The sequence below is a fragment of the Nestor notabilis genome, unplaced genomic scaffold, assembly GCF_000696875.1.
Source record: "Nestor notabilis isolate BGI_N333 unplaced genomic scaffold, ASM69687v1 scaffold29633, whole genome shotgun sequence".
Taxonomy (NCBI): domain Eukaryota; kingdom Metazoa; phylum Chordata; class Aves; order Psittaciformes; family Psittacidae; genus Nestor; species Nestor notabilis.
Window position 1 is genome coordinate 5,012 of NW_009922863.1, and position 15,175 is coordinate 20,186.

At 37.4% G+C, this 15,175-nt stretch overlaps 1 protein-coding gene across 1 annotated transcript in view; it reads right to left on the minus strand.

The window, feature by feature from the left end:
• Nucleotides 1-219: 219 nt before the first annotated feature.
• The window catches only part of LOC104403630 (chromodomain-helicase-DNA-binding protein 9-like), a gene marked incomplete at its 5' end in the record, with an annotated part of 51,700 nt that continues 36,744 nt past the window's right edge, over nt 220-15,175 (minus strand). Inside the window, 15 exon segments of the mRNA XM_010011849.1 lie at nt 220-2,452; nt 4,157-4,261; nt 5,655-5,783; nt 6,402-6,623; nt 7,124-7,263; nt 7,559-7,727; nt 8,593-8,865; nt 9,650-9,810; nt 11,922-12,830; nt 13,077-13,279; nt 13,416-13,635; nt 13,797-13,839; nt 14,164-14,221; nt 14,906-15,023; nt 15,124-15,175. The exon segment at nt 15,124-15,175 is cut by the window's right edge and continues 15 nt beyond it. Coding sequence (XP_010010151.1) covers nt 1,589-2,452; nt 4,157-4,261; nt 5,655-5,783; nt 6,402-6,623; nt 7,124-7,263; nt 7,559-7,727; nt 8,593-8,865; nt 9,650-9,810; nt 11,922-12,830; nt 13,077-13,279; nt 13,416-13,635; nt 13,797-13,839; nt 14,164-14,221; nt 14,906-15,023; nt 15,124-15,175 — 3,666 coding nt within the window.

Here is a 15,175-nt window from a genome sequence, read left to right on the forward strand (position 1 = left end):
AGTTGTTTTACTGTACAAGCAAGCAACAGAACTATATCAAAATATACAGTTTTTGTTTATTTTATTTTTTTTTTTAATTTATCCCTTTGTAAAGCTTTTTCAATGAACTTCTACTAGTACCTGTATCTATTTTCTCTTAACACTTGCCTATTCTTGGACCACGAACGATGTAACCAAGGTCAACTGAAGTTTCAGTCAGTTCAGAACTTCCGTAAATGTGAATCTGGGCCTTGACTGTGTCAGAGTAATAGCAGCTTAAGAAGAAGGAGGAATCATATCACACATCAAATCTTAAGACAGATTTTATATAGTAAAGGGTTCTAAGGATTTGGACTTAGACAGATGCCTTATGCCCTATTACTGTGGTTTCTAGGAATAATTTGTCTTCCTTACTATTCAAAGTGCTTTTTCTTCAGTGGGTAACTCAGCATAACATAGGAAGTGATATCCCAAAAATGATTTTGGGTAGTATTTAATAGTCAGTCAGATTTAAATCTGCAGAGAAGTTTAAACTCAAAAGGAGTTAAAACTATCTATACTTTATTTACCATCATTAAAACTGGTAACTCCAGGAGGTTTTATGACATAAAACACAAATAGAAATCTACACAAACAAAGCAAACAAACAATTTTTACATGAAGTATGCAGTGTTGAAAGGTCTTTTCAGTGGCACTTTATGACAGTTTGCCTCTTCTGAGTCTTGGGGAAACTACTCCTCATTCTAGGACTTCAAATTCTGCAGAGGGAGCCCAAAACTTTGCAAGGTGTAAACTAAATAGATCTACATGGTGCCAAGTAGCATGAGATAAGACAGTTTTTGCTTTAATTTCCCCTTACTGCTGTCAAAAAAGAACAGTTGTAATAAGGGGGAAAAAACCAAACCCAACAGTCTTCTCTCAAGTAACTCAGATTTTAACATGATATACAGGATGTCTTTAGAAAACAAAACAAAACCTGAAAACAAGTAATAGAAACCAATGTAAACTTCCTAAACTAACTCAGCTGAGGTAACAGGTAGCCAGTTTAATTGGCTGATTGGGAAAAATTTATCTTCTTTTAAACATACTTGTACCTGAATTGGAAACAGCAGTGCATCACAACACTAGAGCATTTTCATGTAATTAAAGCAATGGATGGTGATGTAGATTCTACAGCTTTCATGACATTCATTAGCTGCCCAAATTATTGCTGAGTTTTGATCTGTAAATTATAAGTGTCAAGGAGGCTGTAAAACTATATTCAAATTAAATCAATAATATGCATAAAGTATTCTGTGTTCACTGCAAATATATTAAATATACAGCTCTTACTTGAGCATTATTTTCATAAAATTAACCCCCCAACAAAATTATAATGCCTTTTGTTGTAATTTTACACCATTGTGTATTTGATAGTACATACAAGTTCAGAAACTTATGAACTTCAAGAAATATTACATGCAAAACGTCTCTGAAAGCAGTTTGCACTTCTAAACAAATACTGAAATGTTCGGTCAGCAAATCATTGATGCACTCAACACTGGGTTATTTACAATGAAATAAAGAATAAATTCAAAATCAGTTTATAATTTAAGTGCAGAGTCTGGGGTCAGTCTTCATCGCTAGAATCTGAATCCTCAGATGAAGATGATGTACTATCAGATCCAGATGAAGCATCTGCTTTTTCTGAACCCTCATCTGTGCTGTTTTCATTGTGAGAGCTTGGCTCTGTTCCCCCTTTGTCTTCCTGAACTCTAACCCTAGAATTTTCCTCCTTTTCTTCTGTGGGCTTCGCTGAGCTTGTGTCATTGCTTTCACTGTTCTGTACATCAAAAATATTAGACTGAGACAAAGCTGGGATATGAATATTAAGGCCTGGAGTGAGAAGCATCCCTGGGTAAAGTATGTTGGACAAAAGTAAAGGGTTAAGAGAGAGAGGATTGGCAGCTGCAGCAGCAGAGGATGTTGAGGGAGAACTTGAAACAGAGTTTTCACCACCAGTATCTGTATTTTGGTCTTCTGTCCTTTCTTTCTTAGTATCTGCTTCCTTTGAATCACTTCCCTTTTTTTCCTCTGAAATAGATTCTGTAGACTTTGTGAGAAGTCCTCCCATGCCTAGCAAGTTTGGTAATCCAGCCATCCCTGACAGCAGCATGGGGAACATGGCAGCCATGTTCTTAGCTTCTCCTCCAGCAGTTAAGCCAGCTGGCATTCCCATTAATCCTGCTGTCACTTGCAGCGACTGCAGGTTTTGCAAGTTTTGCTGTAAGGCCTGAAGACTGGGCAGATCCACTCCGGGAAGCAATCCATTAGCTAGCAGAGGGTTAACCGATACGCCTGCGGCGGTGGCGGCTACTGCGGCTGCTGTAGCCTTAGCAATCTCACTTTTGGGGCGCCTGCCTCGCCGGCTCACTTCTTCCCGCACAACAGGTCCAGTGAGAATACGGTCAAACATACCTTCTGGAAGAAACCCCTGCAAAAGACACATTTTGGTGGTGTTAGGATTTTGAGAGCCTGAAGATGGAAGAGCAAACAGAAGACCCAATACAGTAGCATGGTCAAAGATGATGATGGTATGTTAGCACAGCAGCTTGATCTCCACGTAACTCACTTGAATTTGTGGTGACTTTGTGCTATCACATCTCAAATATCTGAACACCCATTTCCACAGTGAGGTCTACAAAGGTATCTTCTAAGACCCTCTGCTAACTCATCCCTTGAGGTTTGCTTGCAGATCAAGCCAAATACAGCTAGTTACAGGAGCAATCTCAATTCAACATCTAAACCAGCACTGCCCTGCAGTATTACCACACTGAAATAATTTGGCAGTTTAATTAAAAAAATTACTCAAACTTAAATATAAATGTGTGATTGCACAGAGACCAACAATCTCCGAGCCCTTTTTATTATTGCTAGTGTCTGTTTAACATCCTCTTATTTCACCTCGTCCATAAACTTAAGAATGAACACTGAAGTTCAATTAAAATAAAATTTAAAGCACTTCTTTTTAGGGCTTGCACAGTATTACTTCACCTCTGTAAGCCCTCCTACCTAACAATGAAGAAAGATTCGTAATGGACACTAATATTATCTTTGAAATGCACTGTCTTGAAAATTTATCTTGTAAATGGCAATTGCAAGATCAACTATTACTCACCTCCATACTACAATAAAGCCTTCCCCCCCCCCAATTTAAGCTAGCCTAATGAAACTAGAGGAATACAGAGCTCACGCTTTGTTCTGTAGATAACCACTAAATTCTCAAAGTAACTCTGCTGTTATTTATACCTCTATTCACTGCAGTCTAATCCTGTTCCTAGTTACGTATTTTTCTACCTGAATGTCCCACAATGGTAGTGGAAAGACTGGCATTTAGAACTTCACAGAAAGATTACAGGTTCTGTTGACGGTGAACTAGAGAAAAAGATTTAACTTGGTAATTTCTTTGCCAGAGGCTGAAAGTGTGGCATAAATATATTTTATAGCATAAATTGCTATACTAATAGACATGTTATAGTAAGTAGGTGAGGAAACAGACTTCACAAGAGTATCGACAAAACTACCTTCACTTCTGTTAGACACATGGAATGGAAGATTAACTGGGTTACCAGAAACCATTCTTCATTATACAACACAACTTCTTAAAATTCAAAATGTGTTCTTATCTTCAAAACAAACGGGGAATAGACTCAGAACCATACACCATATTTGAGTCAATGACACTTAAAATGAAAGAGATACCAGCTATATAATAGTAGTAGAAAATAACTGTATTAATACTTGATTTAAATTTTTATTGAGGATAGTAATTTCTTAAAGGTGCACAATGAAAGTTAATTAATTAAAAAGTAAAATAAATATTTAAAATTTTATTAATCTTCCCAAACCTTCAAAGCTATACTTAAAAGATGAGAAAGCAACAGTATGATAGTGCTTTCACCCAAATCTCTAATTTGGGGTTGCCAGCCACTGTCCCTCCCTTCCTCCTACTCACAGCTGTGCCAACAACCCAGTTTAGGGAATTGAGCTGGCAGAAAAAAGCTCACATTGACTCACATTCCACGTTTAATGTAATACCAGAAATGAAAAGCACGCCTTCTGGCATGCCTTTTTTCCTGTTTGCCATGTTTTTAAGATATATTTCATGTCATGGTTATCTTGTTCTGCAAATACTCACAGACTGTTTTACAACTTCTCCCCATTCAGGAGCCACTCCATACTCTGGATTTTCTTTCAAGAACCTGCACAAATCCTTCAGAGGGGGAGCAAAGGCACCCCCAACCTGGGAAGCAGAAGAGAGAAGTCAGGAAACACTTCTTACTCGTAAGAAGGCAACATTCACACCTGACACTGTTTCATTTTTTGCCTTTTATACAAAACAATACAAATAAAGTCTCACTTCAAATTATCAATTATTATAGCATAGCTTTTCAGTGATTCTTCATGGTATATGCCAGAGACTCTTGATTTGTTCTAAGCCTACTAAACTCAAACTCATCTATTAAACTAACACTTTGCAACTTCAGTATTTCACATTCTTACTAATGTTTAGTGTCAGAGATGATTCAGACATGCAATAAATGGAAGAACAACCACATAAATAGCAAACAAGAGTGGCCAAGTCTTAGCAAGAAGGTTGTAACTACAGTCTGGTTAAATTTTTCCTTTATCCACGAAACAGCCATATTCTATGCTCTCAGTCAAATTCTAAAAATACTTTTCTTAAGAGGCTCTGCTTCTCTTGTGAAATTATTTCTTGTATTTCTTTTCCATGCAAATTAATCTTTCAAATTAATCAGATGTATCGTTCATATCCAGAAAGAAAGAAGAAATGGTAGAAAAAAGAAAGGAAAAATAATTCCAGCTTCTACTCAGCTCTCTCTATAAACTGCAAATTAAACTCACATTTTCTAGCCTACTTTTGGTCCCCTCACCACCTGCTACTAGATGTAGAACTAAACTTCAAAATAAGTCAAATTGAGTTTGATGATTCAGAGAAGTGCAGGAGCGCTTATAAAATGGGAAAATTGAGATTAATAAATTAACAGGAGTCTCAACTATGGTATGGAGATTTATTAGAGAAAAAAAGCCATCATGAAAATACAGACTTCTAGAGCAAGCAGGGATCAAATCTCTCACTAATTGATCATCAGCTTTTAAAAGATTCCTCAGGGCATGGCTTACTGTAGAGCAGCCCAGGGGCTGTTTTACAGGAGACTAGCACCACACAGGTTCCTCTCTAGAGCTGCTGTTGAGACAGTACTGAAGAAATGAGAGACTTAAAATTCTGCCTGACCCTCCTCTACAGACGCACAAAGCTTCTGACCCTAATACAGCAGCATATAAACATTTCCCACTTTAATCAGAACAACGTGTATTTCAATGGCCATGCCTCTGCATTAGTCAAGGGCACAAATATTGCAATATGTGTGTTCAGTTCTATCTGAACATAAACTACAGGGTAAATTTCTAGCCATATCTTACATGTTTGCATAGTCTCAAAACATTTACTAGAAGATTGTGAGTGACCTTGTTGCTCTGTGCCAAAACTTTAAAACAAAACACTTTCATTTATACACAAGTATTTTAGCAAGTGTAGTATATTATATAGAGCTCTTCATTTCAGGTAACTTTTCATTCGGGGAACATGAGAATGGAAACAGTAAGTTAAATACCTTTCTTGCGTTTCTTCTATTTATGAGCTGAACACGTTCTTCACCAGTCAAACTATTAACGTCCAGTTTATTGGGGTTTCGACAACGGTGCCTTTTTTGTTTGGGCCTGCCATCATGCAGCTGCATCCTCTGTTACAAAGGAATCAAAAAGCCCAATATCTTTCTGGTATAACTTTTAAAAATGGTAAGATACCTGTGCATTCTCTTGAGTCATGCATTCCTTTGAAGTCATCATCGATTTCAGAAATATTCTAGTAACAATACTTATTTACTAATCACAATCATGTAATATGCAGCTCAGTAAACATCACTAAACCCTCTCACTGATGCCTCTACCCATTGCTTTATTTTGGTAATTTTCAGTTTTCAACAGTGCTTTAATTGTCAGGAACATTGCTACTGTTTTGTATCACTACATATGCTATTACACATTTTCAGCTCCCATCATTAGTATCAGGGTAACATGAGTTTTCTTATCTAGAGAAAAAAAAAAATGTCTTGGGTGAAATTAGGCAAAGATCAAGTGTCTTTGTTTAGTATTGCTTTTTTTGGCAATTACGTACTTGAAGGAGAAGAAAGGCTTTTGGAGCTTAAACTATGTAAAAAGAAATGGACATTCTCCTTTTACTCAACAAAACAGAAGAACAAAGAAGGAGTAATTTCACATAACATGGAATACAAACCCAAATACATTTTGTGAGAAGTGTTTTACTATTTAGCTGAAGCAGAGCTGAAAGGAATACTCACAGGAATACAAGCCCCTGAATCTTCAACATATCCAGGATGTTCTTTAAGCCACCTTTCCAAATCTTTTCTTTTGGGGGCATCATCACCTGCAAGCCTTGTTCCATCTTTTAGGTTAATAACAGGAACTGGACTCTCTGCATCAAGCATGCCTTGGGACTGTGTGTGAGTGAGTGCTGGGTTTATTCCTGCAGCAACTTGACTAGAGTTAATACTCGGATTAACCTGGAGAAATTCAAGACATTTGACAAAGTTCTCCACAGAAAACAAACCATCACAATTATTTCATGTATGATACAAATGAAGGTCACAGTCCTGCAGATCATTATGAAGATCATCACTGAAGGACTAAGTGAGACTACTCATACCATAAATAGCTCCCTTTAAGTCACTGTGGCAGATGTTACAGGAAAGGATGTCAAAAGGTGTTGCTAGGTCGAATATCAAGTTTTTAATAATACTTTAATTACAGTTCATCAAAACTAGAATTAAATTTACTTTTTAAAAATAGTTACAAGTATTGCATATATCTAATATTTAGTAGAACTCTACCAGTTCTCATTTGTGTAGTCATGAACTGTCAGTGAACAGTTTCAGAAAAAAACCCAAACCCAACAGTTTTAAATAATAAAGTTTCTGTTGTATATTGACAGCTGGTTATACTCAGTTAAGGGATTAACAATAATTTTGACCTTATTTTTGGATTCAAGATCAAGTTTACTTACATGATTTGGCTGTTTATTTCGGTTTATAAAGAGGACATCAACTCCTTCCACATTCTTCCTTCTTCCTCTTCTCTTTTTGACTGGAGGCTGACTGTCAGCTATGACTCCATTGGCACTGGCTGGTAAGTGACTCGAAGTACCTAATTAATAATGCAATACAATGAGTGTCACATGCTTCAACTGTTCATAACAGAGAAAGTGACTGAATAACAAAAGGAAATAAAAGTACTTAAAATAGTGCAAGTGCATATAATTTCTACAGGTAATATCTAACAGAAACTGCCTATTGTTTTGTGACTGTTTAAAACACTATTAGTATCAGGCTCTGAAAAGCCATTTTACCCCCTAAGTTTCCTGCAAACACCTCTCTTCCAGAGAAGAACCCAGGAGATAAGAGTTGATCCTAACTCTTATTCCCTTTGACATTTTACATACCTGATTTGGGGAGTGATTTAGGGAAGTTGACAAGGCTGGTTTCTGAGGCATTCTGGAGTTCACGTAGGCGAGCCAGGTATTGCTGCTGTCCTAATGCACCTTCCTCGCTTTCAAATGGCCTTTTCTGAGACAGTCCCTGCTTCTGAAAAGTCAATTTCAAACCACCTTCCTGTTAAATAAATGCCAGGGTTAGAAGAGTCTCTTCTGAAGCAGAAATGACTGCTTCGTAATCAGGATTCTCACATACAAAGAGTTACTCCAGAAGAACTGAGAACAGTGAACCTTAAAACAAGCCTGGCTTCTCCTCCATGTAAAAAACAAATCTGAACAGAATTTCACGGAATTGCTTCTGTGAATATAAATTTTAAATTATCTGCTATTGTAACTGAAAAATCCAGACACTGAACAGCTGTCTACCTCAATAATCCAGTCTTAAAGAAATGCCAAACCCAATTACAAGAGGAAGTTTTCATACATTTTTATGTGCTATGAACAAGTCTCAAACTGTAGATAGGAATAATGTCTGAAGCTTCTAGCCTGCATTTGAACTGGGAAATTTACATATAACCCTCTAAAAGGCCATGAAATAGTAAAGTGCTTGCTGGATAGGACATGCTGAAATGTCTTTAAAAAAGCTGAACAACAGAAATAGCTTTTATTACTAACCAGACTTCTTAGAAACAGCATAAAACAGGCTCTCTGAGGAAGCACCAGAATGGCAAAATCTCAATTCAGAGAGAGAAATAATAACGATTCCTTCCAGTGGCTTATGCAAATAAAAAAAGAATAAAGCAAATAAAAAAAAAACAAAACAAAAAAAACACCCCAAACAAAAAAACCACCTCCACCCACCAAAAGAAAATCCCCAAAACAAACCCAAAACCCAAACACTCAATGCCCAGAAGCAGCAGACCCAAATACCCACAAACAAGTGTGTGAAGGAAGTGAGAGTGAGAGCAGGCAGCCACTTGCAGGTAAAGCATGCCGCACACCGCAATCGCAATCAGGTCCTAGGGCAATAAAAATAAACATACGTCATTGATTTTCACTGTAAACTCCTTTTCTCGTACATGCTTCTTCACCTTTGACATCTGTGGTGATTGATCATATTCTTCTTTAACACCTGCAAGAGGGGGTGTTGGTGCACTGGGCTCAATGTAATCTGCAGCAGCACCCGGGCTATCCAGAAGCTTGGTTGTGTAGAATGAGGCCACCGTATTACTGTCATAGCTCCTTCTTGCTGAAGGCCATTTACCTTTCAACACTGTTTGACAAATACTGTCAAGTCGATTAATCATAACTCGATCCTATAAATCAGAGAAAATAGTTTTTAGGAGTAATGCTTACCAACACTGTACATATTACATTTATGTATTATCTTCTAATTCTAAAAAGAAATGAAATTACAACATTCTTCATCATTAGACTTGGACTTAAAAAATTTCTATTTTCTAAGTTCCTGTATTTGTACCAATTCCCTGTAAAAGTTTGTTAAAGTCACCTTTGTACTTAAATTTCACCACCTGTAAACAAGTATGCCATTGCTCTCATCACTCAGCCACTTGATGTTAACACTTTTTCAAAGCATACTTTAGAATTTCATTAATTTCACAAATTCCCACATGGAATCATACAGTTAAATTTTAACACAGAAGTTGGTTTACATCAGTGCTTCAGCCAGCCTATACTTCAATAGGATCTTGCAATGTAGCTGAAGGAGTCCTACTACTATTAAAGATTTGTATTTTAATATTTAGCTTAACTGATTTCTTGCTATTTCATTTTTACATTCTTTCGGATTACACTAAACAATTCCTCTCACAGACTTAAGATCATGCATCTTAAATATGCTTCCTTTTCACTTTTGTTTCCTATATGCACATTCTCTCCTTCACAGATACAGCTGCACAACTGATGAACAACATGCTTTATGAAAATTTTACTATAATTTACCATGAACGAAATTCTGGGTTTTTTTCCAAGATCTTCCTACACCTCAGTGGTATGGTTTTAATATTCATAATGGAATACTAATGTCACCTCTCACCTTCATCTACAAGTCTGGTTTTCAAAATAGTATTATAAACTTGCCTTTGGCCAATAGGATGCAGCCAACATGTATCCACCCTGTAGGAGATAACTGGAATTCGGTGTCCCATTGTTCATCTGGAAGCTGTCTTGTGTTTCATCGTGTGTTGTACTCAGAGAGGCTACACTCTCTTCATCATATGCTTTTATATGCGGGGTTCCTTCTGCTAAATAAAAATGCTAACATCATTTGATGTCATAAGGAAGTTAAACATTCGTTGTAAGAAGATTAGGTGAACAAAACACACATAACAATGTTCAGATAAAGTCCAAACACAAGTTAAACTGAAGAACTAATCCGTTAGGTTTTTCAGGATGACTGCTGATCCTTTGCTAGGCATTTAAATTCCACTCACACTCCTGTTTATTTTTCAAGAGCTCAACATGTCGAACATTTAGCTATTTGAAAACAGACATGCTTCACAGTAATCTTATAGACAGTCCTTACTTATTTTAACATACTTCCTTTGTAAGTCAACATGCACTACAATACAGAATTAAATTGAAAGCAAAGATGTCTATCACCAGGACATGGCAAATCAATTGGGATGCAACTTTAAAAAATTTTCAGGATGGAATGCTGGATGTTCCACGTCTTGGGACACGTGTGTCCATATAATTGCATTTTTAAAATTTTAACGACAGAGGATTTCTTCTTAGTATCTTTCCAGTGTGTCCTCTGACTTTGTTATACTTCTCATTGCTATTTTACTCTTGCCTCCACCCAGACAACAATGCAAGTTTCACTATGACACAGGAAAACAGTCAGGTGCTGTTGAATATGTAAATACTACATCAGCAAAGTAAGAGTACTAGTACTGAGGGACATTTCTATAGAACTCAAATTTGTCCTTAACAGTAGCTATGTATTGAGTCATCTGATAGAATTTAGCCCTCCTAAAAAGATGTTTCAAATGTGAGAAGTATGCCAAGAGTCCATGATCACTGTACAAGATATGAAACAGAACCTGGTCTTGAAATTAAGATGCAGATGATAAGAGAGTTTTCCAGCATTTACCAATCTTGTCAACACCAACTCAGCAAAATAGCCACAAGAAGAAAGGCTGACCGATTTATGAGACACTGCTATCTGAGGATGGCACAATTACTTGCCTGAACAGGCTGAGCTGGCAGAAAGCAAGCCTAATATTTGGACTTGTAGCACATGTTATAGTATCCACCATCTAGATCTAAATATTTATGTTGTATAAGCATCCTTTTTCTCTCACTGTTTTAATGTTTGCATACAACTGTTTCCTCTGAAAAGGTTCTTCCACTGCTACAAGCAGCAGCATCTTAATTATTTTGTTTCAGTGGCATTTTACTTGCCCAGTAATCATTCTCCCAGTAAATTAACCCTATAGTTTCCATTTGTTATTTCCACAGACAAGAGGATCCATTTGATTCACACAATGCGTCTTCCCTGAGATGGCAGGGCAGGGAGTGGTGGGGAGAGAAAGATTATTCACTTATGTGTAAGACCACTGCCTAACTTTCATCCTTCTCCTTTTTCTATTCTCATTGGTTAGCACAGTAGAAAGATCTTTCCACATTCTAAGTTTCAAGGGGCAAGATTAGAGGAGACTTCATAGTGTCAAAATAAGGAGTGTATTAAATGATTGGCTGGTTTACTAAAAATTTTAAATCACTTCACTGATCAGAGGTTTTTTGGTTTTTCTTTGAAGCTTTCACAAACATTTCTGGGTTTTTTGGTCCTGTGCTCTACAGTCACCTCCATCTTTTCTAGCCAGGTACATAGTGTTTGAAAATATTCAGTGCAAGTACACTGCTTGGCCACCTACAGTTTACAAGAAAAAGCAGCTTGCATCACCTATAGCCTGGCTAGAAGGAAGCCTGCAGATTACATGAAAGCACATTAAGTAAGCTGCAAAGAGAGGTGAGCAAGAGCAAAAAAACCAAGGAGGGAAACCCAAAAGAATCTCTGTATTTAAGAAGAAAAATAAAAGGTGGTAGGGAATGCACACAGAATATAGATTTCCACAAAACATTAGCTGCTCAACTCTCTTCCCAGATGTGAACCACATGCATGGTAAGCTTGCTTAGAGAATCAGTCAACACAACTCAAGTATCTCATACAAAGCACTGATGTGAAGCAAAGTAATCCCTCAAATTCTTCCAATTCACTTGAAGAAGCAAGAAAATATGTTTAAGTTTACTTTTGTGGGATTTAATATCCTTTTTTAGACATTTTTCTATTAAGAATAAACTTGTTCAGTTTAAGAGTTATACCACAGAAGTAAGACTACACACATACCACGTTTTTGTGCCTCCTCTTCATCACTATCACTGTCTTCAGATGATGATGATGACGACGATGACGATGATGAGGACGACGATGATGAAGATGAAGATGCTGAAGAACAAGATGAAGATGATGAAGAGCTAGAGCCTGATCGAGAGTGTGAACAAGATGATGAAGACGAAGAGGATGAAGAAGATGACCTGGAAGAACAGGATGATCTATCTGAGTCAGAGTCTGAGTCAGAGCTAGAGTCAGATCCCCTTTTGCTGACTCTCTGTTTTTTAGAAGCTGGGTTTGGAGTTAGAGGCTCTGTCCTTGCTGCCACCATGCGCCTGTCTGTTTCAGTCTTCACACTAGGTTTGTGGTCTGTATTTTGTATTGCCATGCCGTTTCTTGGACTTAAAGGTTCAGATTTCATTACTGTTTGTGTCTCTTCTGTAGACATAGATTCCTCTTCAGAAGACTGAGGGTCCTCTTTCAGATTTTCATTTTTAGCTTTTGTGTCCTCAAAAGCATTCACTTTAGCATCTGACAATCTTGACTGAGGTGTAAGAGGAGAAGCAGATAATGCCATCTGGTACTGATGGAGAAGTGGAGTAGAAGTCCTTGAGAGTGCCACTTTATTTTGATTATAGTTCCTCTGGGCAGACATAAATGAGAGTTCAGGATCACGGAGAATATGATAATCTGTCCTGCTAACTCCATGTTTAGCAGCTCCAATAAGTAAATCCCTGTCATGAGTCCCACATTCCCACCAGACAGGTAAGTCTGGGTTTGGCTGGCATAGTTTTAGTCGTTCAAACAACTGTGGGTGTCTGAGGGCCTGTTCCCGCACTTTCCTTAGGAGTTCAATGCGATACAAAGTCCGAGAAGCACGCTCCTCTGTAATCGGCTGGATAAAGATGTTTGGATCTATGAGTTCTGTATTGAAACAAAAAAAAAAGATGAGAATCTGGAAAAAAACCTGCACCACAAATCAGTTCTAGGAGATAGCTTTAACTGGTTAATACATGTCTCCCCATTATAAGGTTTCGATTTTACACTTAACATGTTTCCTTATTTCCTTCTCCACCCTTTTTATACTGGAACACATGAAAGAACCTTCTGAAAATAAGCCCTGGCAACAGAAAATACAGATAAAACTAGAAGTAAAATATATAAACCCACCTTCTTTTGAGGGGAGACGACAGACTCTCCGGCACATTGACATAAATGCATACAAGTACTTCTCTAAGCTCTCATCCGTTTTCTTATGTAGTCTAGCCATTGCTCTAAATTTGGTCCAATCAAATCGCCCCCTTTCTGGATCAAACACAACTCCAAATGTGGAGACAACTCTGTAGAAGTCAGCTTCTTCTCTTCTTGTCCACCTTGATCAGCAAGAAAAAAGTAATTGAAAGTTGCATTGTTTTCTTCACTATTTCACACAGCTAACAATTGTTATTCACTTGCTATTTTTAATATAAGTATGTATTAAAAAAAAGTTTATTTGCATGCTGCACATACCTTTGCTGTCTTTCAATCTTAGCAGCCATCTTTGGGTTTAAAGCAGCTTCCTCATATGGAGGCTGCATCATACTGGGTTGTACTGGGAATGCTGACTGGATCTGCTGGGCCTGCCTATTTTTACTTGTTCGCTGGTAAGCTGTAATCAGGCGGCGAAGACGTGTTGTTAAGGCAGACTGCGTGGGCCAATAGATTTTGTCTCCTTCCATCATTTGTCCATCTATATTAAAACAAAGTCACAGGAAAAATAAACACGTTAAACATTGCTGGTGCCTATGGTTCTACACTAAGCAATCTGAACACATTTTAGCTTAAAGTCAACAGAATTAAATAATTCAAAATAGACTGAATTAGCTGAGATATGAAGTTTTATGTCTTTACCTCCATCTGCTATTACTAGATCCCCTGGGGATGAAACATCATCCTGTAGGAAAACAGAAGTAAAGCAAAATTTAAAAGGTAGCCCTCTCCAGAGGTTTAGGTTAAACTTAGATCTTATAGCCAACTTACGAATATGACAAAGAACAAGAGTGACAGATACTTTGGACAAATGGCTAACAATGCAAAGAACAGAATTATACAGCAATTCTCTCTCATGTCCTGCACCCACACAGCTGCAGAAACACTCGGAATAAGTTTTACAAATTTAGATAAATACAGAAAAATGTAGTAATTTGCTTAATGAAAAGGTAGGGAGTATTACATTCAAAGAGTGTTAAAAGAAGCTATTAATAGGTGCCTACTATACCTCTATGTCATCTTTAAACATTGCTGGTGCTGGTTTATATTCTGGATCTTCTACATCCCTGTTAGAATTTCAACACAAAAAAGAACCCATCTTAGTAATATTTCAGAAGTCCTCAAATTCTCTTCAATTAAGCAAAGCTCATTTAAATTTAGTTAGATCTACTGTACTTCATTTTCTATTTGAAATGAGGAAAATACTTCATGGCAGCTTTGGTTTGACTCTTGGCACCCCCCCTACTTTCCCCAGTTCACTATGTCATTCAAAGATGTTCTTTGTGACCACAGCTGCTAACCTCACTGATGAAGCAGTGAAGAAAAGCAGTTTTCCCCTTCAGTAAGTATTAGTGATACTCAAATTGATATACTGGGGTCACTGGTTAGCTACGCAAGACTAATACACCAAGCTGACTGACCTATAATCAAGTTAAAAAGGTCTGTAGTACTCTGTGCCTGTGAAGGCTTTTGCACTTCAGTGTCTAAATAATACTTCTCATACAGCAACACAAGGTAGAGTTCTTGTTAACAACTAGTTGCTGCATGTTTCCTTTAAATGTAAAATCGCAAACTGGTTCTGTTAATTCTTAACTCTCTTTCGCTCTGTGGTAGTAAAATCAAACTAGAATTCTTCACAACTTTGACATCAAACTAGTATAAAACCAGTCAAAAAGAATGTTCAACACACAAGTTCAGTCTTGTTTACTTCAAGGCCCTGAAACATTCATGCCCAATTTGAGTGTTCATACCCATCCATATAATCATTTGCTCTCTGTTCAGCAGCAACTGCTTTCTCATCTGGCTTGCCAACCCTTTCCAAGAAGCACAGTGCTGGGTCTGCTCTGATAGTGTTGTATTTTTCATAACCTATAAAGAAAAAAGTGGCATAAGTTTAACTTCCAGACTAAGCTATAAAAAACTGAGTTTAGGGTGGGCAAGTACCTACGTCGTCATCCATGTTACTCACCATGTTTAAAAACTCCAATTAGAAGGGATTTATCTGCATCTGCATCCCACCA